The 25,245-nt window shown below is 40.8% G+C and overlaps 1 protein-coding gene across 2 annotated transcripts in view; it reads right to left on the bottom strand.

Annotated features, from left to right (window-relative positions):
* nbeab (neurobeachin b) overlaps nt 1-25,245 on the bottom strand; it is a 215,038-nt gene that overhangs the window by 123,132 nt on the left and 66,661 nt on the right. For both annotated transcript variants that reach the window (XM_085430573.1, XM_085430574.1), the window contains exons 9-20: nt 19,071-19,268; nt 18,811-18,944; nt 16,970-17,078; nt 14,663-14,815; nt 11,729-11,897; nt 6,423-6,502; nt 5,739-5,801; nt 5,260-5,357; nt 4,741-4,833; nt 448-556; nt 265-346; nt 36-159 (exon numbers count right to left, since the gene is read on the bottom strand). In XM_085430573.1, the coding sequence (XP_085286699.1) occupies nt 36-159; nt 265-346; nt 448-556; nt 4,741-4,833; nt 5,260-5,357; nt 5,739-5,801; nt 6,423-6,502; nt 11,729-11,897; nt 14,663-14,815; nt 16,970-17,078; nt 18,811-18,944; nt 19,071-19,268 (1,412 nt within the window). The remainder of the gene's footprint in view (nt 1-35; nt 160-264; nt 347-447; nt 557-4,740; nt 4,834-5,259; nt 5,358-5,738; nt 5,802-6,422; nt 6,503-11,728; nt 11,898-14,662; nt 14,816-16,969; nt 17,079-18,810; nt 18,945-19,070; nt 19,269-25,245) is intronic.

Below are 25,245 nucleotides of genomic sequence, written 5' to 3'. Positions count from 1 at the left end.
GCGTGGGAGGGCGAAGGTGGCTAGATTCTGCTCACCGTCTGTTCTCTCGGCTGTTGCTGAACAGTTTGATCATATCCGAAAGGAAGAGGCGGCGAACCTCCATCAGCTCTGTGCTGGGGGCAGAGCTCTTCAATAAAGTTGCCACTACCTTGAGAATCACTGATATCACATCCATCCAAACACAAAAAGGTGCAGGTATTATCTATGCTGCTAGATAATCATGTACATTGGAAAGCAAAAGACTGTGACAGAGAACAGGCTCACTTGGGTTCTGAATCTTGACAGTGGAGTCAGGCTCAGGATGGGGTTTGTGAACTACCTGCGTGCACACCTGCTCCGTCAGAATCTGGCGCAGAGGGCGATGAAAAGACGTCAGTCACACATACTGTACATAAAGACCAATGTTGGAGTAATGCTAGCACATTGGAGTGGAAAATGTTTTGTTACCTCGTAAAGAGTGTTGTAGGTCGTCACAGTCACAGTGTTTGTGTGTAGCATGAGCCTCTCTCCCAGGAGAGTAAACAGGCTGTGTGTGTGCATGATCTCCACCTTCCTCCTGTAGATAAACACAATCACACACACACACACAAACACAAACACACACACACCGGCATAATGGGAAAGTGGCTTGTTTAGAGCTCCCTAAGCCACTGAAAGGATCAGTGAGTGCCGTCAGCTTGCTTCCCAGTTCTCACCCACAGGGAGCCAGGCTCTGGAGACAAGTGTCAGGAACTGCCTGCTGTCATAAATTGGGGGAATTTTGTTGGAGGTGTGTAAGATAACGAAGTTATCCTGTCACTAGGAAAGGCTCCAAGATGCAACAGAGGCATACCACAGGTGAATTGGTTCAACAGTGACAAACTGCATGGGCAAAAAGTATAAGGACTGCTGTCATAATGCAAACCTAAAGCTGCTTTACTCTGACTAAAGACAAGTTGGAAATTTCCTAATAAATTTCAAAATCTGTATTTTATAGAGGCTGGCAAATTGGACACTCTGGGAAAGAGCAGCATTTCTCTCAACTGTATAAATATGGAAATTTAGGAGAAAAGGGCAGAGTGATGATGCATAGCATGCTGAGCTTTACAGTCAGTTACCATCACCATAAAGCAGAAGAACAAGCTTTGTTGTCAATGCTTTCATGAATGTAAATCCAGACAATGACACTCTATTTTTTTCCCTGAATACACTTTAAATTAACAGTTGAGACAATATTATAAAGAAGGCACACTGTTTAAAATATGGGAATTGGATGTGAGCTATTCAGTGAAAAAAGATTAAATACCCTGCTATTAGAAAGATAAGGAAATTGTACAGCTGTAAGCACATTAAGATCTGAAGCTATAAACCTCCCATTTCATATTCACAAGGATTTTTAAATGTTTAATTTTATGATTACGGTGTGAGCAGTTGAAGTTATTACCAAAAACTGGGATTTGAGTGAAACTTGCACTTGAAAAATTTGCAAATATCTTATATTTGCTTTCTCTCATGCTCTTTTTTCCAGTTTTCTTCTACTGCCTGGGCCCAAAATACAAATTAATTTGTTTATCGGGTTGACCCATCGACCCAGACAGAATAGCAATATCTACCATCACCGTGCTAATGAATATACATAACAAATCAAATTATTATTAAAGACTCATAACCTCAAGAAAATCCTTTTAATTCATTATGAGCTGCACTAGCGCTTATAGGGAACTGCCACTGTGCATTACCTTGTGCGAAAGCTATTAAAGGGCAACGTGAGGATTTAGGCTTTTCAATTGCGCCTGAGGCTTATGCTTGCCATTTCTTTCTATTCAGCAGGCACCAGTAACACTACCTGATGCACCGCTATTGTTAACTCACCACCCGCATATCTTCCCCTGCAACCTGCATTTTAAACCATAAGCTTTCTACCCGTAGGCACTCTCTTTCCCCTCTAATGTGCAGAATACTGATAATATGCTGACATCCTAGTCAGTATTTTATTATTTATTTTACACTGTGAGACGGTAACTTGGGCTTCTTCTACCCTTCTCAAGTGAATTAATGGTTTACGGGCAAATTGCCAAGAATTCAGGTGTTCAACAAGGAAGTGCACCCACATTTGCAAAGCTGGCATCAAGTCAAGAGTTTTTGGCTCTTCCCTGTAGCAGAAACAGATGATACTTCCTCTTTCTCCAAAACCTAATTTAGAATTTTTCTTTTTCTATCTCACCAGCCTATGAAATCTTGAATTGGACATGGGCATGAACAAAACTAAAACCATTTTATATGAGGCATGATTAAAAAAGTTCCAGGACTCTAACCGAAAAAAAAGCCAAGATATCCACCACCTGCCATGCTCCCAGCACTCCTGCTATTTTTAGATCATTCTGGACACCTTTGCTTGGGCAATTGCTTTGCATAGTGGAAATCCTCCACTGTGTAAAAACAGCACCTCTTTAACTTTATTGTGTTTTTGGTTTTGAAGTACACAGGGAGGCAAATCTGGTAAGTAGAGTGAAAATTGTGCTGATGCAAAAAAAAAAAAAAAAAAAAACCCGAAAAAAAAAAACTGCTGTGTGCTCCTGCACTGCACGATGGCATGAAAGCACGCCTCGCCTTTAAACACATTAGATTGGTAGAGTGGAACTTTGGGTTGGTACTGTAGCCTCAATCTGGGGGGTGGAAGTGGGCTGAATTCAATGCACAACCTCAGATGATGAGTATGCTCAAAGATATGCTCCTTACATAATGTGACACATGGAGGCTTTGGCACAGAGGGGATTTTGTCCCCTGATATGAGCAATGGGCCAGTTTAACAAAGAAGTTAAATCAACAGCATGTGACAATAATAGTTATGTAAGCAGTCCAGAGGTGCACAGAAAGTTCATCCTAAAGGGGATTGGATTGAATTTAAATCAAGCCTGTCTCTCTCAACCACCCAGGTTAGGAGGGAACTGAGGAGGATTAATGGCAAGAAGGCAGCGGGTCCAGATGGCATCAGCTCGAGGGTCATCAGGTCCTGCGCGGACCAACTGTGTGGGGTGATGGAGCACCTCTTCAACCTGAGCCTGAGGTTGGGAAGAGTCCCACAGCTCTGGAAAACCTCCTGTGTTGTACCAGTGCCAAAGACTTCACGCCCCAAGGACCTCAACAGCTACAGGCCGGTGGCTCTGACATCCCACCTGATGAAGACCCTGGAGCGGTTGGTCCTGGCTCAGCTTCGGCGCCTAATAAGCTCATCACTGGACCCACTTCAGTTTGCCTACCAGCCTGGCATTGGAGCGGATGATGCCGTCATTCACCTCCTACATCGTTCCCTCGCTCACCTGGAGACCGCTGGAAGCACTGTGAGAATCATGTTCTTTGATTTCTCCAGTGCCTTCAACACCATTCTTCCCTCGGTTCTAAAGGACAAGCTGGTGAACTCTGGAGTGGACCATCACCTCACTACCTGGATTTTGGACTACCTCACCGACCGACCACAGTATGTGAGGACTCAGGGCTGTGTGTCGGACAGGGTCATCTGCAGTACGGGGGCCCCACAGGGAACGGTTCTGGCTCCGTTCCTCTTCACCATCTACACTGCAGACTTCTCCCACAATTCCACCCAGTGCTTCCTGCAGAAGTTCTCTGATGACTCTGCAATAGTCGGCCTCATCACTGATGGGGACGACAAGGAGTACAGAGGTCTGACCCAAGACTTTGTGGACTGGTGCCAGCTGAACTACCTCCAGATCAATGCCAGTAAAACCAAGGAACTGGTGGTAGACTTCCGCAGGCACAAGCATTCTCCACTGCAACCACTGAACATCCAAGGTATGGACATTGAGGCTGTGGACAGCTACAGGTACCTTGGTGTTCATCTGAACAACAGACTGGACTGGACTCATAACTCAGACGCCCTCTACAGGAAAGGGCAGAGCAGGCTGTACCTGCTGCGGAGACTCAGGTCATTTGGAGTGGAGGGCCCACTCCTGAAGACCTTCTATGACTCTGTCGTGGCTTCTGCTATCTTTTATGGTGTGGTCTGCTGGGGCGGCAGCATCTCTGCTGGGGACAGGAAGAGACTGAACAGGGTGATCCGAAGGGCCAGCTCTGTTCTAGGATGTCCTCTGGACCCAGTGGAGGTGGTGAGTGACAGGAGAACGGCGGCTAAGCTGTCATCACTGTTGGACAACATCTCCCACCCCATGCAGCAGACTGTGACAGCACTGAGCAGCTCCTTCAGTGGGAGACTGCGGCACCCACGGTGTGGGACGGAGAGATTTCGCAGGTCTTTCCTCCCCACTGCTGTCAGACTCCATAATAAAGACTTTAACTGATCAAACACACACATCCATACATATGCAATAATACTAAGTGCAATAATCCTTTCTGTCATCGTTGTATTTTTACTCAGTTGTATATAGCATTTGTATTTGTATTCTATTTTTATCTTATTGTATATTTATTTTATTTTATTCTACTGTATATAGTATTTTATTTTATTCTATTCTGTACAGTTGTGTACTGTATTTATTCTTATTGTATCCTAATTTTTGCCTCATAACTTTTGCACTGTCCACTTCCTGCTGTGACAAAACAAATTTCCCACGTGTGGGACTAATAAAGGTTATCTGATCTTATCTTATCTTAAGTAAGAAGTCTCAGGAAATTTTTAAATTGCATATTAGATATTACAACATTACATATTGAGTTTCATTAAGCTTTAGATTAGTCACTATAAAATGCATAAGCGTGTGGAATTACAAAGTTATGTTAACTCACTTATGGCCCAAATGCTTAAGGAAGTACCCAAGGACTTTGAGGGACTGCACGCGAATGCTTTCACTCTTGGAGGCCATGAGCTTGTAGATTACCCTGCAATATAAACAAGCAGTGAAAACGACAGTACATGGTCTTGACAGAGTATAGCCCTGATGATAAAAAGGCTTTGCAGCAGTTAGCTGACAACAACTTCCTCTCAGAATGAATTTACATTAGCATCAAAATCTGCTATAGAAAACACAAGCAATTTCCTTAGAACTCACTTGTAATGCTACACTGTGTGCATTTATATTTTATAGGATCACATCGGGCAAGTTTGATCATCACATACAGTGAAATCAATATGGTAATATTGTTACTTTCCTATGCATATTTTTTCCCTCGTTGAACATATGAATTATTCATGCACCACACGGGCACACAGCATCAGCACAAGCGTTAGGTGCTTAGGTTTATTTTGTGAAATCACCTCTTCATTTTGTGCCTGAACAGCAAAGAGTCTTTCCCTGAGGGGCTTACCGTATTCCATTTCTCTGGTCAAAAGCAGGGATCATAGAGGCTGGATGCTCAGACATGAGGGCCACCACCAGCTGCAGCACATCATGCAGATTCTCGTCCTGCAGTCAATCCAGTGGAGAAAGAAAGTTTTAGAAAAGCAGAGAGCACAGCTTTTCTTCTAAACAAAAAGATTCCTTATTAAGACTAATAAAAGTGCAGTAAAGGCAGAATTTAAACAAACTGCAATCACAGAATACAACTGAGGCTCTGATACAAGATTAAAAAAAATCAGTACGAGAGCAGGGACCAGTTTTTGCACATCAGAAATTGCAACGTCAGTTAGATATAAACTAATTTGGCAGTTAAAGTGTTAAAATAAAAACAAACCGCTTCTAGATGAGCAATTATGAAAATGCACTGTGACCTCGAAGCTTAGAGCAGCAAAGCGATACAATAACACACTGAGTTAATTTACTAGGAGCCGAGAGTCTCAGAGGTACCTCATGCATTGTTAACAAGTAGTTGAGGATGCTCTGTAGCTCATCCTCCTTCACACCTCGGTCCTGAAAGAGTGCAAAGAAAATTAAATATTAGAGAGGCTGAAAAAAGGCTTCAGAGCTTTTATGATTTTCCATCGATTCGTTTGAAATTGCTTGAGGTGAAACACAAGAGTTTTGGCATCCTCAGTGTCAATTTTCATTGTTGTACTCTGAACGGGTTTACGATCGATGCACCTCGTTTCTGCAACAAAACCGTATTGAACAGACAGATAACTCCAAACTTGATTTCTACTCTGTGTTAAAATTTGATATGTCTTCTTCCCTGCCCCTGGATGCGAGCACGATAATTAACTGCAGAAACATAATATCATAGGATGTAAGCAGCAACATGTCAACTTACCTGCGTGCAATAAAGAAAAACTAGCTGAAGCAAACACAAACAGCAATTTGTAAAATTGAAACTCACAAATATATCTTCACGCAATGATGAAATAATTATTAAAACTGTCTTCTTCTTCTTCTTTTTTTTACTGAATCCATTAAACTTTTCATGCCCAGCTAGTTTCCTGAATTTATTAAGGAGCAGGCCAGGATAACATTATAGGATAACAGAGGAGCGATCTCCATATTTTCTCAGTGCAGCCGTGTGAGGAGCTATGAGGCACAAAGACAGGTAGAATATACCTTCAGGATGAGTTGCTTGAGGAAGAGAAGCATGAATGCCCGCAGAGAAATTATTTCTTTCTGGGTTGGCCTTGGACCATCTGTGAAAGGAGAGATAAAAATGAGAAAGGAGGTACAGGAACCAAATAAAACATATTCCTGTCATTTATTTTCCAATCTTGTCTCAATTTTTAATATTTTATTGGTGCCTTATCCGTTCCTTTTTGATGTTTTTTAATAACCTTAAAATATTTCTCTCGTTAAAGTCATATTTTCTGCTCCTCTGGGCTTTTGAGAAAAAGCTTGGGAGCCTTTTAAAGCGCAAGTGACTATTTTTAGATTTATTTTGGGTATGTTTTGTTGTTACAGTTTTTGGTCTATGATGTCCTTTATTGATTCACTGGATTCACCTTCAGTGTGTGGATGAAAAGTTTCACCAACAACCTAGTGTTGGGCATACAGCCAATCTCCCACTTTGTCATCAGAGCAGAACACGTACTCTGGCTTTATGCTTTAAGCCTGGGAAGGGCTCATTTGGAGTATTCATCTTAAACGTATTCATCATCCAAACTCTGTGTATCCCACGTAGCCTTGGCCACAACACAGTACCCAGGCAGCCAGCCCAAGGTCACCTCTGTCACACCTGCCCATCACACCTGCCAACATCTCATTAAATCTACGCAAAATGCCTTTGCCAACTTAAGGTCACTTTGGCACTCTGAAGTTAGCCTCACATTCTAACTTAGTCAACATGTGATGAGCTAAGCGCTGTCACCAGGTGTAAATAAAATAGAACGCCAGGAATGACAAAAAATGCTGATTAACCGTCATATCAAAGAGCTGCTCCCGTTGCAGTGATTTGGCTGGCACAAGAATTAATGTTGACACAATCAGCCACTGCTCATTATCATAAGCTCTTCAGTATTAACCAAAACATGTTTTCATGAGCAAACACTCTAATGGGCTCCAGCAACAGGCAGATCACAACAATACAGAGCTATTCAGACCGACACATCAGAATATACAGGATGTGGCATACATTACCGTCTATGACAATACAAGCCAATCCCCTTAGGATTAGCAGAACTCTCACTGTAGCACAAAGGCAGGAAATCTGGTGCATGCACACACATATTTATATCTACAGTTCATTTCTTATACATCTTATGTAGCCAATAAGGTACACTGACAAAATCTGTTGCATTTACACAGGTAAGAAATGACAGTAACAGCGTTAAACCGAAAAAACCAAGTGTTTAATGGAAAATTTGATACTTTTTTCATTGTCTTTCTTCTCCTCTCAGCCCTGATAAACTCTAACCTCCACCTTGGCAGAACACATGTTCATTTGAAATGGTGACCATGCCACGATGACAGATACAACCGCAGTAGACAACTGACCATCCTGCTTCAACAACCGGTCAATGTAATCAATGATGAGGCTCCCTGAGGTTGCAGGATGATGGTAAGTGCTGCTGCATCCTGACACTGATTAATAGAGGGAGAGACAAAAAACCCAGGGCAGGGACAGAGTCTGACATAGAAGGGATGATAAGAACATTATTACTACAGCTGCCGCATCTCAGTTATTCGCAACCAATTATGCTTAGCAGCTCTGAACGGCCCTTGTTTCTCATTTACAGATTGCTTTACTTCCTGCGTCTCAAGGGCACAAGGAGAAAGCCTTTATTGAAAAGCGATTTATGTCCATGTGATTAATGCAGGAGCCTAATTTCAGGTTATGACTGATGATAATAACAAAGTTATGGCATGCACAAAAACATGTGTGACGTCTATTGTTACAAGGGTTTCAATAGAATAGTGAGTAAATTAATTTGTTGAGTGAATGTTTCCAAACAAACAAATTCTGACATGATGTAATAATCTGCAGTAGCACTCCCTTTTTCCTTTAGATTTAGCCATGAGTTGCTTTTGCATCTTTTACCCAGGTTTAACCTTTTTTGTTATGGCGTGTAGAGTATAATCACTTTAAACTGCAATAAGAAAACATTTCATAGGGACAGACCGCAATTCAGTCCTGCCCTTACTAAAGGGTAAAGCAACTTGTGGCTCTATATTGATGTTTTACTGCATAAATGTGATTCTTTTGTAAATACTGTCTGAAAAATGCCTTAAAGTTGCAGCTGCACTGGGACAACTTAGAACTAGATTTTTATAACATACCAAACCAAACATTGTAATAAGTCGTATTTCCAGATTGCTATCCTACGAGTGTGCATAGTGCCCCTCAGTTACCTAGTCAGATCCACTCCGTGGATGAAAACAGCATGATGGTAAATGTAATGCCATCCCTCTTCTTCTCGCCACATATTTCCTCCACCAAAGATTGTTCAAACGTGACTTGTAAACAGAACGCAGACAGGCTACAGACAAATGTTTGTAGATATTAAAACCTTTTTTTTCCCTTCATGTGCTCTGTTGAGTTTTCATGGTATAAATTTGTAAATGTGACAGCACACCAATGAAAGAAGTGAAAGCCTTCTCCAAAGATACATGGTGGTTTACCCTTAAGGACGACACGCACACGCACAAACTATTCATCTAAAACTCTTGATCGTATTATTCCTCTGAAGCATCCCTGCATGTCTGTAACTGGTGATTTCTCTTATAATGGGGATAACATTAAAGTGAATGTGGTAAATGGCCAAGAAACTTTGCTGCCCATCTCATTCCTCATTATTTAGTAAAACAGTCAAGGCAGAGACAAAGACAAAAGGAGAATGATATAGATTGAGACAAATTGTGTGCTGGCTTGTGGGTACATGTCACAGACTGACAGAAGCTGAGCAATGAGCAACTGTCTATGAGTGTCTGCACTGATTCTGCGCATAACCGAATGATACATGGCTTTAATTTGATAGCGCTCTCTATTAAGACCTGAGGGGGAAAAAAAGGGGGAGGCACTCCCAGAAAAAGAACGAGTAGCTGGAGGAAATCAGTTTTAAACGCCCTCTCTGTGTCCTATAATTGAACACTTCATTATCCGCTTGGCTCTCTCCCTTTTTGTATGCATCTTTGTTTGGTCATTTTTCAGTTTAGGAGGACAGAGAAAAACTGAATTGCCAAAAGATGCACAGATCAATGAAACCAGACTCACTCGGAAAATTACGTACAGCAAAAAGGTGATCCATTTCAGAGGTCTTCCATTGAATCTCAACCATTATTTCAGCCCATTACAGTCTACCAGGCACACAACGACAATCAGCACCATAATTGCACTTTGTAAAGTCTGTATTCAGGGACAGCTTAGCGAAAAAAACAACCAACTCAGCAGAGGAATGTGCTTGACAAGTATGGACTACAAAATGTAAGTGCAGATGTGGATGTGTTTGTCACACCTCTTTTTATTCACAGTTTTGTTGAGCGGCGACTGCTGCATGTGCCACTTAAAATGCATTTTTTTGTTTATATTTCTCCAGTGTACTTTTTGGATCAGTCTTAATTTTGTGCTGATGCATGATGGAACGCCGAAACAGAATTTCACAGACTTTCTAGTTTCCCTGTGTACTTCAGCTCTGTCCCCTTTAAACACAGACACCTTGTGAAGGAGCCTCATCTAGGCATTCAATTATCTGAGTCACAAGGCAATGCCCATGATTGTAAGTCAAAGTCTGGGATAGACTGGTAAATCTGGAGCTTTTTTATTCTTAACCTCTGCTGACTGTTTACCACACGAGTTGAAATCCTTGGATGGCTCCTACCTGTTTATCTCATCGTCATTCTCTCATTTGGTACAGGAAATCAAATTACAGTCAGATATAATCGTAAGTCAGAGTAGTTCTAAACAGGAAACTCGCTCTTGAAACAATCTTGTGCAAAAAAAAAAAACTACAGTTCCTACGTTTAGGACAGAAACAAGTCCTAAACAAGCTATTTTAGCATCACAGTAAGTTATTACAAATTGGTGAACGGAGTGTTCAACACACAGGTTATGATAAAATCTTGTCGGAGTAGGGTGAAAAGAATTCATTGTCCTAGAACATGAACTCAAGACAAGACATGAGAATTAAAAGGGAAAAATGTCCTAATAGGATTTTGGCTTCAACACTTGCAAAAGTCATGTGATTTATACAATTTCATACTCATTAAATGCTCCCTTGTGGCCCATGATCTGTTATAAACTGCTCCCATCAGGATAGAAATGTTTCATGTTTAATAATTAGAATTTTGTTTTCTTTTTTTATTAAAAACAAAAATAGTACCCAAATCATGGCATCAGAAATGCCTCAATAACTCCTCAGTGTAAAGGTCAAGGATTCAGGGTTTCTTTAATCTGGCCCACATCTCTAGGATGAACTTTCATTACTTGAATCCTGTTAACATCCTTTGATCTACAAAGGAAGGAATAAGGGACACTACCTGGTGTGAGCTGATGTGATTTGGAACTAAATAAAGTCAGAAATCATGAGCGTAACTCAGCTTGTATGTCACTACCACTATTAGAATTATATCAGTTAGGATCACACCCATTGGTAAAGTATCATGGACGCAGGCAAAGTGTCTTGATGTGGTATATACAGACAAAACACTGCAATATTCAGCCAGCTCTGCAACAGCCCGACAGAATTAGTAAGAAATGATCAGTGCCGCAGGAAATGCTGGGGGTAGAGAAGCATGATTTTTGGAAGAAAACAGCCTCTGATTGTACAACAAGTATGACATTGTCATTGTCAGAATACAAGCTTCAACCTTCAGCAAGTAAATTTCATTGGGCATTGGTGCAGTATAAAGTGAGCTCTAAGATCCAACATAAAACAAATCTTACACTGTGACACAGATAGTTTCAGTAAAGAATAATGGATAGCAAAAAGGAAATGACAGTTCAAGGGCACTTTCACTCCCAGCACAGCCTGCTTGGTGACATGCTGTTGTTTCACAGACTGAGGATGCCAGTCATGCTATTGGCCCAGGTTTCAGAGACCTAACACCCACACTAAGCACCCGAGTGGGATGACAATATTGATATGGTGTGTCTGCTTCACTGTCATCTCCTGTGATGGCCACGGTCCTAACAGCTGACAAGCAAGCGCTTCCATGTGGAGATGAGTCATTTCAAATGAGGGGGAGCTGCTGCCATTTCAGGAAGACGCTTTGATAGCAGGCTTTTGACTGAACACAATGACTGTGATTGGTTCGGTACCAATGAGTTGCTTACGAAAACACCGAGCTTCTTGTGGATGAGCCCTCGGATGGATGAGAAAGAGTTTACATAAACAGCAACCCCCATCAAATCAAATCCTAAATCCACATCAAAGAGAGAAAAAAAGAACTTGCTCAAAATGATCTAGGATGCTTCATAGGCTCACCAAGACCCCTTGGTGTGATGCCGCTGCTTTCTGAAGGGTTGACAGCCCAGTAGTAGTACTTCAGCGTATGCATGAGCTGAAGCACAGTCCCCACCCGACGAATAGTGTTGTAGATGGTCGCTGTGCCAATAAACTCAGCAGAAAGGTAGGTACACAGAGAGAGCTGTACCTGGAACACAAACATAGACACATAGATGTACTCATGTTACTAAATGCACAGTTAAGTAAAAAATGTAAGTAAATATTGACATCAGCCCAATGAACCACAAACCACTTTTAGAAAGAAGTTTTGCTGTGATATTTCACACTAACCGAGCTCATTATCCTTGCAGGTGTATGCTCTAGATGGCCACTGACCCTGTATTACTCAATTTCATATTTGTCGCAGCTCCACTCTGTTCAGTGATGATTAGCGTGTCCTCTGTAATTAGCAGTAGACCTGAGAAGAATCCTTAATCCTACTACAGCCCTTTTAGCACTAAATACTGATGGCTTTTCCCCCATATGTCATAAATTGCAAGATAGTAATGAGCCAAATATGAGTCATGATGAAAGGTGGCAGAGTGGCTATGATGTGCGTGTGATGTGATATCGTTTGAGGGCCTCTGAGACAAATGAACACTGCAATACTGTTAAAGCAATATCCATGGGAACAGAGTATTAAAATTGCTCACAAAATCTTATATGACCATGGAAGGACATCATAGGTCCCGTGTAATTAATGCACAGTGCATGTCAGGGTGCTCACTGGCACAGCTGGCTCTCTGCAGCCTGTGCAGCTCGAGAATATGAAGAGAGGAAATGTGGACCTTGTGGGATGTCCTCAGGGAAGGAGCCAGAGTAGCTGTGTGTAGCTAAAGTGTTCTACCCCACTTCATTACCTAGCTGTTTCTTTCATTTCTCTACTCTTTTCTCTATGCCCTATTTTGGAGGAGTGTGGCAGTCGAGCCTCCAGACACTTTTGTATTTATTTCCTCTTTTTATTTATTCATGCCTTGGCACCACAAGCAGCATTCCTGAGGCAAATGTATTTGCCACACACACATTTAGCTTCTTTGATATACCTCATCCTATTTTTTATGGGTCATTTTTTAAAAGGAGGTGGAAAAGACCTCTGGAACATTTAAAACACGCTAGAAAAGCAGTAGTTCACTGAATGTCACTTGGGCCCTGAACACCGTCTAGAGGTAAAACGACAATTTACTTTTATTTGACATCTCAACTGGCAGAGTAAGAATAGCTTTCCTTTGCTTCAAATTTTGCAAGTTGATCCTTGGAAAAATATTTAATAATTATTCATAAAAACGTTTTTCACTTGCAGTGTTATTACCCATAGAGTTTATTTTATTGCAACATGCACAAATGCTTGCTGTCACTGAGAATCGTATGGGCTCAAAATGTGGTCATAAATATTTTGTACTTGTAAAAAAGATTTGTATGTGTAAAAAAGATTTGTGTGTGCGTAAAAAAGATTTGTGTGTGCGTAAAAAAGATTTGTGTGTTCGTAAAAAAGATTTGTGTGTGCGTAAAAAAGATTTGTGTGTGTAAAAAAGATTTGTATGTGTAAAAAAGATTTGTGTGTGCGTAAAAAAGATTTGTGTGTGGACTTAGAAAAAAAAACCCTGCAGGTTACAAGTACGGATTTTGACCCTATTTTTCTTCCTTTCATCTGATTGGTCAATGTCATGTCAATCACAAATGTAACAATCCAATCAGAGAACAGATGGGTTTGGCTGTCGGAGGGGCGCTTTTTTGAACTGCAGGTCCTTGAAGGGTGATACAGTTTGAAGCTGGAGGATCGCTATATAAATATCCGATAGCAGCTAGGTCCCCTAACTTTCAGTAGCTGTTGAAAGGAAAAAGTTGTGGTATATCAGTGGTTAGAAATACCATTATTACTTTAGGATTAGTTTAACACAAAGTCAGGGCTGACCCAGGACCATTGCTGTGAGTCACAGTGCGCAGCATAAAAGTCCTTTCACATCGGACGCAGGATGTGCTGCAAATGCTAACTGCTAACTAAAAGCAAAGGATCTAGAATTTGTTACGCTGGCTGCTGGGCTCTGTGGGTTTTTGCAGCAGCTCTACCTGTACTAGATGCACCTGCTCCTTGTCTTTTCTATCTCTGACTTTATGTCCTCTACAAGAGTTTTTTTTTTTTGCTGGTTCTTCAAATGTTCAATAAAAACATGTATGCTAATTCATAACGAAGAAAGCTTTGTAATGAAGACTGTCATTTCCAAAACACTGCCCTCCCCCACCCCGCGGTCCGCAGCGCTGTTGAAAAGGCTGTGGAAGTCCCTGTATTAAACACGTAGACCTGTGACACAAAAATCACCAAACTCGGACGACCACAGACTGTTTTCCTTCGTGGTGATGAAGGAAAACGCTGGGTTGGCATGTAAAAGGGCATTTATTCCCTTCAAAGACCTGCAGTTCAAAAAAAGCGCCCCTCGACAGCCAAACCCATCTGTTCTCTGATTGGATTGTTACATTTGTGATTGACATGACATTGACCATGAAAGGAAGAAAAATAGGGTCAAAATCCGTACTTGTAACCTGCAGGGTTTTTTTTTTCCTAAGTCCACATACAAATCTTTTTTATGCACACACAAATTCTTTTTACACATACAAATCTTTTTTATGCACACACAAATTCTTTTTACACATACAAATCTTTTTTACACATACAAATCTTTTTTACAAGTACAAAATATTTATGACCACATTTTGAGCCCATAGAATCTCATCAAAACTGACACCAGTATGATGCATACTTGACAGCCTGTTTCCATTAAAATAGAATGAATGTGTAAGGATTTTTATTTTTTTATTACCACCCCACGCTACAGAAGAAATCATGATGTGGGGCATTACTAAAGCCTGTTATTGTAACTCTGGATATGCCAGTGAGAGTTACCTGCAGGAACTCACCTTGGCAGGGGTGTAGATCCAGATGGCAGGATTGAAAAGGATGTGGTCACATAGCTGCTTCAGGAGTGGTGCTCCATGTGTTAGACCATCCAGATACTTTGCAAAGGAGAGGAACTGTTCTAATACAGCCCTGGTGATGTGTACACGTGATGACTGTAGAGAGAAGCACAGAGTCATGTTAAATAACAATTGTGTCACCAAGACGATTCTGCTGTAAGCAAGTTTTTATGTTCCCTGATACTTGCTGCATCAAGCAAACCCTTAAGGTAACTGTTTGTGAAATGTGTCTGCAATATCCAGGGGAAGCTAAAGCCTTTTGTCACAAACCGAATAAAAATATCTGTAACTGTGTCACCGACACCTGAAAGATAGGCAGAAGCATTAAACTACAAAAGTGGTCAGCAGCAGATAATATAGTGTGATATGATAATGTGCATTTTGAAAATCTACATCTACACATATAAATATATATATATATTCATCTATGTGTATGTTGTGTATGTTGGCATGGGTGAAAAATTGATCTACTCAGTCATTTTGTCAAGTTACTGAAGTCCAATTATAAATTAAATATACTGTATATTATATTAAAATATTCAAACAAAATGAGTGCAAGTTGTTTTGACTTTGCAGAAAAGTCAACTTTGACGAGTTCTTTTAGCGATCATGTCTGGCACCTGTTCACTGTCCAGGTGGACACTTGCTGAGGGCAAGAGAGGGGATAAAATGAAGGCCTGGGAAGAAGGGAAGGTGTGGCATAAACAGATAATGAACAGATGGTGCGATATGTGAAAGTGTGAAACCTGGCGGCGGGAAGGAAGCAAGGGAAAAAAAAAAACCTTCAGCTCTCAGGTGCCGACTCTGCCTGGCTGTTAGTTAACAGCAGCTGAAGCCAGCAGGAAGGCAAGTCACTGAGTGACAAAGTGGCATCATTTCTCAGCGCTCCAAAAGAGCGAGCACTCTAGAGACACTGCTAGATCTGAATCACAAAATGGGTAAATAAAAATTAATGTGAAAAGAAAGGGAGGGTGGAGGAGGGGGGTGTTCTTCCTCTAGCTCTGTTTAGTTCAAAGACACATTTAGGACTCTGCTACAGGCAACGACAGATTAGAGTAGTAACGGGGCTGTGAGAGTGTGGGGAGACGCGGTGCACATTGGCACTGAGGACAATGGTAGATCGCTGGGATAGGACTTTGAAAAGATTTTGTTGGGAAAAAAAGCCAAATAATTTCCCAGTTATCCTTTTATTGAACTAGAAAATGAAGTGGTGAACATGTGCTTTTTTCAACTATAATAAACGTCTATACAGCTGTTATTTTATTTGTAATTTCTCACAGACAGACAGACAGCATCTTACACGCATCATGATTATTATAATAAACCCTGACTTTTTTGTTGTGGCCTATGAGCACATCATAACAATAAACATACAGACAGACATTATGAAAGAACAACATATTGTTTAGAACAAGCCAGCAGATGCCTGGTAAAAAAAATATCTAATATAAAAATAGCAAAACTATAACAAATTTAATAAGATGCATATACTGAATACATAAAAAGGTAAAATACGCACATTTAGAGAGTGAGAATTTGATGAGGAGCTGTACTGTGCAAATGTAAAGCAGCATGAGTGAGTGTTTGCAGTGATACTGAGTCTTGTGGTCTGTTAGCAGGGGAGCGAATGCTCTGTGTTCAGTAGTGTGATGGCTATGGGGTAAATGCTGTTGTTTAATCAGTTTATATAAGCGTACAGGTTCTATAGTGAAGTTGGGTCAAAATGTTCCTGTATTATTCATACAAGAAAACAAACAAAAGAAAAACAAACAACCAATTAAAACTGCCTGAAGCCGAATCATTTCCCTTTCAGGGCCATCTTCGTGTGCATGTCTCGACAGCTTGTAGCATAGCTGGCAGGTTTTTGGGTTTTTTTTTTTACTACATTCACAAGATTTGTGAACTGTGAATGTGTTCCCGGGATGAGACTGAACAATAAATTGTACTGTACCATGTTGAGAAATTTGATGAAGGACATTTAGCAAATACGACAAGAACTGATTTGTGAAATCTGTGTCTTGTGGAAATGTGTGAGATCAAGGAAGCATCTAATCTAAATCTAGCTTTGATGAAAGCAGTCCCAGCTCGCACAAGGAGATGAACCTGAAGGCAAAACTGTCTGAATTTTTCTATTTTATTTTTTATGGACTGATTCCAGAAGACTTTGATAGTACTGCGTATTTTTACAGGTGTGGTAACACAGGTTAAATTAGAAAACAGTGGCAATATTTTGTGTAAGCTCTTGCATACCTTCTCTAGTAGGTATCCAATGACCAAAAATCCCTTTCCTCCCAACATCTGTTCCTGCATGGCCACGGAGCTCTTGAGCAGCTCAAGCAGAAAAGCCATGAGAGTGGCGCTGTAAAAGTAAAAGTCACAATCTCTCATACAGGAATAAAATGCTCATCGACTCACAGACTCTTAAGATGTAATTTGTCATTTTCAGAGGATGTCAGAAGTCAGCTGGGAACTCTAGCTCACTGCTTTCATCTCTCTTCAGTGCAGGAGAAAAGGCTGGTTTGCTGGGTTCTCCAGGGACAGGGGAATTTCTTTATGGTGAACTGTAACAGAGTTTGTAGGTATCATATTTTTGTACGAGGTGGGGGAAGAAGGAGGAGGCAGGGCAGTGCAGTGAAGGCATTTTTTTTCTTTGTTGCAGGGTTTTTTTCTCAGCAGAAGCCTTTGGCTGAGGAACAGTGGTGCTTGGTGACACTTCTTAATCGGCTTTTCCTCACATCCTCTAGTGGTTTTCACCCCAGCACAACAATCACAAGGACACAATCACTCCTCTGCAGGCTTGCTCATGTATAGAGAACATACACTACATGCATACAAACTCCTTTACTTAATGTTAACTTCAAGTCGTTTTTTTTCCCCTTTGGTCTATTTACTTAAACAGAGAACAGAATTAAATGACACGACTCTGTGTGGGTCTGGTTTATCCCATGATCCTTTGCTGCAAGCAGAGATTCTTTCCAATTTGGTCGAGGAGTCGTAGCTGATGCGACACCAGCACTGCTTGGAAATCAAGGTGACACAGGCTCACGCTATTATTAAAGGGGATTTTTTTTAAATCACTATTTGATGATGCTGTCAAGAGCAGCCAAGGCAGATCAGGGAGCATTATATGGAGTTAATTGTTGCAGACGCTTTGAACTTCTCAGCCCAACAGGCTTTTAGAAGGACTCAGTCTAAAAGCCACGGCAAGGACAAAGCAAAGTGCTTGGGAGAGTTGCACACAGTGAGCCAAAGACTCTAACATGCTAGAAAGAGAGGAGGAGGGACAGAGAGCTGAGAGGAGAGGAATCTACAGAGGGACAGAGCTTTGGGTATCAGGGATTTGTGCTGCTATGCGGCCACTCCTGCGTCCATCCATGTCATTGAACTAACACAGGATTAGAGCAGAGCTCCGGCTCCATCCTGGGCACAGTTGGGAAGCTTTGGGCAGACCAGCTCAGAACGATGGGGTGAGAGGAGTCTGAAGCAGTGAGCAGAGATAATAATGAAAGCTTGACCAAGACTGCTATATGATACAGAAAATCTCATCACTGCATTATTTATCCAACAAATCCATGCTGCAGACCCTGGGTGTTTCTGAAGTGAATCCATCATAAGTTGTCATCTACTATAAAATCATAAGCAAACCCACATTCGTAGTTTTCAACCATATTAAGCATCAAGTTTAACAAAATAGCCCATTGCTTCTGTTGATTTTACTCCCAGTGAGTTATGAGGTTAACTGCCAATAAGCTTAACACCACAAAAAAGGGTGATAATTATTTGGAACACCTCAGTGACTTCCCAATTAGGATAAGTCAGATGCTGGAATGTTGCAGCTGAACTTGATAATTTACATGAAGATGTATTCATGGGGAAAAAAAGCAACCCTTAAGTCATTTTAAGAAGTGATTAATATTACTTTAGTTGCCAACCCTTCATCAGTCACAAACACAGCCATAAATCACAATAAAAAAAAATATCAAAAAGGAATTAAATTCACAACTTTCCCCCCTCATCTACAGTTTCATGTATATAACTTCTACTTTCATTTCTAAAAGAAGTTGTACAGTCTCAAAATTGCTTCTTCTTACCAGACAGTTGTTTCCACCTGGCTGTCATTCAGCTGATGAAAGTCCAGCTGGGCAAAGAGGGGAAAGAGAACCTGGATCCCACCAATAGAGTGTATGGCACTATGGATGGAGTGAGTCACTGTGGCTTTCACATCCTGGAAGGGTAAGGCAAAACCCATAAATACGCCTTCGTACGGACTGAATTTTAAACCCTATGTAATAAAAATGAACGAGTCAGTACCTAAAGTATTGAGCACAAAGTTAAGAGTAATGCAACTGACCTGAAGCATAAGGGCGTGCGGTGAGTGCACAAAGATGGAGGCGTTTTCTCTAGGCGAAGACTCCAGGCAAAGCTGGGCATCAGTGGCCTTCGCATTATAGGTGAAGGCGATGGAGTTGGCTAATTTGCCGTCATATAATACCTGCTTGTGATGCTCTGCTAAGTGAATATCACTCTCGGACTTGAACTTAAATGTACTCTGTTAGAAAAAAACAGAGAGAGAGAGAGAGAAATCAAATAAAGGAATGACATAAATAAAAGTGTGAGAGTGATGGGCTATGTATTTTTCTTAGTGAACATACACCCCATCATTGCCTCTTGGGTGTTATCTTTTAATTATAACTTCATTTGAGAATGAAAAATGGCTGACACTGAGTGCATTACAGCATATCGCCATTTTCAAAATGAATTTTCTCCATTGATTAAAGCATCCTGTTCATCTCTATCATTCTGTATGGGTGCAATCAACAACAAAAGGCAAAACCATTAGCTTTTTAGTAACTAAGAGAATAAAGTGAGCTGTGACAGCAGTATTATGTTTACATGTCAAAAGAAAAGCTGTATTCAAAATGGCTGTAAATAAATTTCCAAAATATGAGATGTAAAACTCATGTTTAAACTTGTATTTGTAAAATGAATTATTTTCATCGCTATGTCTCTTGGAGATATGGAGATATTTGCTGCATATTTTGTCTTACTTTGAATGTGCACGTAAGCCTTTTGTTCTGAGTGCAACATTGCCTGATGACAATCTTCAAGTTCGACTGCAGAGTACAATGATTAGGGTCTGATGACAAAGATCAAAGCTGCTTTGATACCAGAGATGATTGTGTACCTGCATTAATTTAACCAAGAAGCATTTACTCCACTCTGTTCATCAGCAAATTCAAGCCGAGCACAGTTACTGCTGAACTCTCACAAAAACATACTAAAAGAAGGCTGCAGACAAGGCACTGTCAGAGCAGTCTTTTTGGATATAAAGGTTTTTTGGTGTGTGTGTGTGTGTGTGTGGGGGGGGGGGGGGGGGGGGGGGTGTTGCTTTTGCTTGTTTTGCACTGACATTGTAATTTTCTTTTCCAATACAGTCATGAAGCAGAGACAAATTGGGGACGAATTTTGCCAATACAGCTGAAAACACATTCAAATTAAAGCTGGCGGTTGGCAGTTTAGCTTCAAATTGCTGTGCCACCTAACATCTATAGTAATAAGAGGAAGAAAACGGATTATAAATTTACGCCCAGCTGAGGGAAATAAACCAGCGACTTGATGATTATGATGATAATTCAATGTTTTACTGGGACTGTGTGTCTTGTAAGAATAACTGCATCATATTTACCACAATGCCTTTACCAACATGTCTCATAAAGCACAGGTTAAATGAGTCAGTGGTTTAGTAACACATTCAATATGGCTACCATAACAAACTGCTGATCGATGACAGACTAGTCTCAATTTACTCAATCAATTAGCTGTTGACAGATGAGCTGAATTAATCTGTCAGTGCAGTGTGAACGCAGAAATCAATTTCTCTAATCAGGAGGGCTGAATTATTAATGGGTGAAAGAAATGCTTTTCCTTCCCTCTCTGACTTGTGGGCAGCAAGACTGTGGTGGTGAGATAAAGAGAGACAGAGAGAACTGAAGCAACAGTGATGAAACAACCATCTGGTCCTAGAGGGACTGTAGATAAATACAGTATGTTCCGCAACATGGCAAACAGGGTTTGCGCACCTGTCCAAAACGCATCTAAATCTGGGATTCTTTTTCTCAGTGAGGAATAAATGGATAAAAAAATGTGATCTGACTCAGATTGTCAAATTCTACAATGAGTATGGTTTCTATTCTGACTGCCTCTGAAGTGCAGAGTTGTAAGTGGGTGGCAGCCTTTAGTAGAAACTTACATTTGGAAGTTTTTAATAATCTTTATTATTAAACAACAAGTACAAGTATTGCACAACACTACCTTGCATCTTTTGAAATTTAATAATACTATTTGACATTTTCATTCCGTTTTGTTACACATGTTACAGTTTCGTCTCTGCCTAAAGTGCTATGAACCTTTTTCAACATGATGCTAGTAAATATGTCTATTTATAGAGATTTATAGAGGTGTTATATCAGTTTCCTCACAGCACTGAAACTGAGAGGGTTTAATGACATATCTACGTACAGTCCGATGATAAAAAAGCATAAGAGATAATCTCTTCGCCTGTTATGATCAGGTCCACACAGCGGACATCATGCATCTCATCATGAAGTCTCTAACATCCTTCAAAAGTTTCAACTCATGGAACCCAAGTGGCAAGAAATAACAAGCTCCACTGCTTTGCACTTTTGTGCGATCCTTGCCGCAGTGTGAAAATAATGATCCCATGGGTTTTGGGCTATCAAACCCTGTAGCGTGACAGCATCATTCCATAGGCCAGACACTCATAAAAAAAGAATTAGAGTGCAGTTCCTCCACTGACCAGGGGCAACCCAGTCTCTCTGCACACCACAGGAAGACACTTAGAGGACTGCAACACTCCCTGTTGCCTGTGATACAAGTAAAAAAATAACACAATATACCCGCGTATGACTTTCATTTTCTTCTGCTACCGACCCTTGTGTGTTTTTAATACAGTGAACTAACTATCCAACTACAAATTAAAATAAAAGCAATTTTTCACTTCCAAATAAAAAATGTTTTTCAGTATTAACCAAATGTTTGAAGATTAAGTACCATTAAATATCTGTGTGCGCTGTAAGCCCCATTTTGCTGTTTTATTACAACTGTCAAGGGTTTGCATTTTTCTTTCTGTATATTGTTTCTTACTTGCTAGGAAAAAAAAGTCACATATCTATCATCTGCATGGTTTTTGTTTTGTAGGCTGTTAGTTTTCTGTTTTACTGACTTTGCTTGTCATTGTTTTGTTTTACTTCCAGCTTTGGTCCGTTTCCCATCGGCTCCTCACTAGTTATTTATAAAAATTACTGTTGGGATTATTTTGTAAAGCAACACATTCCTGTGGATTATCTGAAGCTTTTGTGATTCGGTTTTCTTACATAGTCAAAAGTATTTGGCCATGTTCACTTTACATGTACAGGAGCTGTTTGGGCATGAAGCTCACAGTTTTTATGTTGATATTAATGTTGGTGCCAGAGGAGGTTTGGAAGTTTCCAGTTAATAAATCAGTAGACTGTTGGCCGCAAACTGACTTGTTGCAATTGTGGCACATATGAATCCAGTGAGAGAGAATGATCCATTCTTTCACAAATGTTTGTAAAGGCATACTGCACAGTTAGAGGTCAAATACTTTGGGCAACAGTGGACCAGATTTGTGCCCCAATATCTTCTCCTATAGCTTGTGTTTCATACTGCAGTGCAGTGTTGTTACAAATTTCATGGGCTAATCTACCTTATGTAGAACACATATGATAGTGATAATAGAAAACAAAGGAAAAACAAAGTGCATCATGTGAAAAACTGTTAATCATGGCACAACTGTTTTAACTTGTCAAATACAGATGACATTATTTCCAGGAGAATAAAGAAAAATGAAAAAAGAAAAAAGAAGAAAATATTAGGAATAAGTATGCAGAAAGGGGATTTTTTAGGCTTTCTGTTTAAAGAACTCCCTGACCTCGTGACCTGACTTTTGAAGATTAACTAACTGCTAAAACGGGAGTAATGAATGGAGAGAAAAAAAATATGTCAGCTGCTGTCAGGCACAGTGTGTCCAGAAGCACCTCTAACTGTATCTGTCAAAGTCTGTGAATGTCAAGTCAATCATAAAGTTTGAACTTTACAAGAAAAAAGTTGTTTGTTTGTACTTTAAACGAAATAAACAGAAGTACATCCAAGTTCAGAGCCTGAAGAAGAAATCTAGCTAACACAACACAGTCAGATTTACAGCCATAAATCATAACATGCACTAGAAACGGTAACCCTAGCACTTAGACCCCCGGAGAGCAGTCATTTTGGTTTTCTACCTTAGACCCCCGCGGAGTCATCATTTTGCGTTTCTACCTTTAAAAGCCGGAGAGCAGTCAGTCAAATGCTGGAGTCATTCATATGTATATTAGGTCGTTACCTAGGAATTCTGGAGGGAGGGGAGTGGGGGTGAGTGATTGAGGGGGTGGGGGAGTGGAGTGTTTCAGTTTGCCATCTTAGGGAGAAATCAACACATGTCCTTTGTATGTCCTTTGTTGCTGACATTTATTGATGAAAACAGTACAAAAAACCATGTCTTCCCATATCTTGGCAAGGACCCCAATCGTCCCACTGGGGAGAGACTTTCTGAAAATGTAGTAATGAGGCTGATGGAACCATTCCTAGACAAGGGCAGAAATGTTACCACAGACAATTTCTTCACATCGCTTTCACTTGCGCAAAAACTTCTTGGACGGAAAACCACCATCCTCGGCACAGTCAACAAGATTCGCAGGGAAATTCCTCAATCCACTAGACAGACAGATCGCAATGAATTCACCACTCAGGTATGTTGCAGGTCTTTTGTGGTTCTATGTTTATGTGTTTCATTGTGTGTAAAAGGGCTATGGAAATAACAATTTATCTTATTTCTTAGGTGTTTTCAACCTCTGCTGCCACGCTGACGGCGTATGCGGCCAAACGGAAGAAGACAGTCTATATTCTTAGCAGCATGCACAGCGTGGTTCAGACTGATAACACTACCAAAAGGAAGCCAAACACTGTCACCCTTTACAACAAAACAAAGTGTGGCGTGGATGTGATGGACCAGATGGTTCGGGAGTACACTGTCCGCAAAGGAACACGGCGCTGGCCAGTCGCCGTGTTTTATAACATGATTGACATGGCAGCACTGAATGCACATGTGCTGTATCAAGCATGCACCGGGACGAAGGAAAGACGGGTGGACTTCCTGGTGGAGCTTGCAAGGGAGTTGGCTCGCTCTCATGTAGCTGCGAAGAAGGCAAGAAAAGATCAGTTGCTTCGGACACAACCCTCCACACCGAGCCCTGGAAAAAGGGCCACGTGTCAGGTCAAACACAGATGCAAAAAAAATCAGGCCACTGTGCGATGTGTTCACTGCTACAGGTACACATGTGGTAAATGCAGACGACAGATACCGTGGCAGTGCCAGGATTGTGAGTGATTGCTGAAAATGTTGAAATGTACTCACTCACTTTTTATCATTATTTGTAAATATGTGTACAAATGGTTGGTTTTTTGTACTGTTTTCATCAATAAATGTCAGCAACAAAGGACATACAAAGGACATGTGTTGATTTCTCCCTAAGATGGCAAACTGAAACACTCCACTCCCCCACCCCCTCAATCACTCACCCCCACTCCCCTCACTCCAGAATTCCTAGGTAACGACCTAATATACATATGAATGACCAGCCAATTTAGCTTCCACTTCCAGCATTTGACTGCTCTCCGGCTTTTAAAGGTAGAACGGTAGAAGCCTGAAAATCCCAGTGCTAGGCAGCAATAATCTCTGCATTTAAACTAAGTGCAGTTACAGTTACACTGAATACACAGTGGGAGTAAGTGAAAGCATGTCGAACATCAAACATGGAGGAAAGGACCACGGATTAGAGAATAAATCATACATCAGAGGCGATGGTTTTTCTCAGGCCCTGCTGAGTTCAGACAGTATAAAGTTGAGTGTATAGTACACAGTCTAACAGATGTATGCTGAGATTGGCTGCACTCAGACTCCTCCAGGCAATTCTGAATTAAAACAGACCTCTCGTCATTTGTATAGCACTCCCACTACAACAATAAATCAGTGGGGTAGACAACTGTCTGACCTTTCTCCCCAACTCACCTGTCTAGGTCTTAAAAACATTGTTCACAACTTCACAAATTGTCTCCCCTGGGGACATTTATTCTTCATTATTTCAAGAATTCTGAACGATTGCTTTGCTGTGTCTTAATAGAAGATCATGAAATGCAGTTAAGGAGGGGAACAACAAGTAACCAGCCATTAGCAAAAAGAGAAAACAATGATTTCTCTGAGAATTTCTTGGGCATCAGTAGACCTGACTTTAATCATCTTCAGCAGGGTAGCTTTTACTTAGTAAGTTTGTCTTTAAAACAGCTGGAGACAAAACACTAGTGGCACAAATTGGTCACTGAGAGTGCAAACTGAATGAGTCACATCTTGTGTTCAGGGTTTATTTAGCATGAAATACCATTCCTACTTT

Source organism: Copadichromis virginalis, linkage group LG14 (assembly GCF_057382275.1).
Source record: "Copadichromis virginalis isolate Kocher_CV1m ecotype Utaka linkage group LG14, C_Virginalis_male_GT1.1, whole genome shotgun sequence".
In the NCBI taxonomy this organism is placed as follows: domain Eukaryota; kingdom Metazoa; phylum Chordata; class Actinopteri; order Cichliformes; family Cichlidae; genus Copadichromis; species Copadichromis virginalis.
Note: the sequence above shows the minus strand (reverse complement) of the source record. Positions and strands in the feature narration are given on the sequence as shown.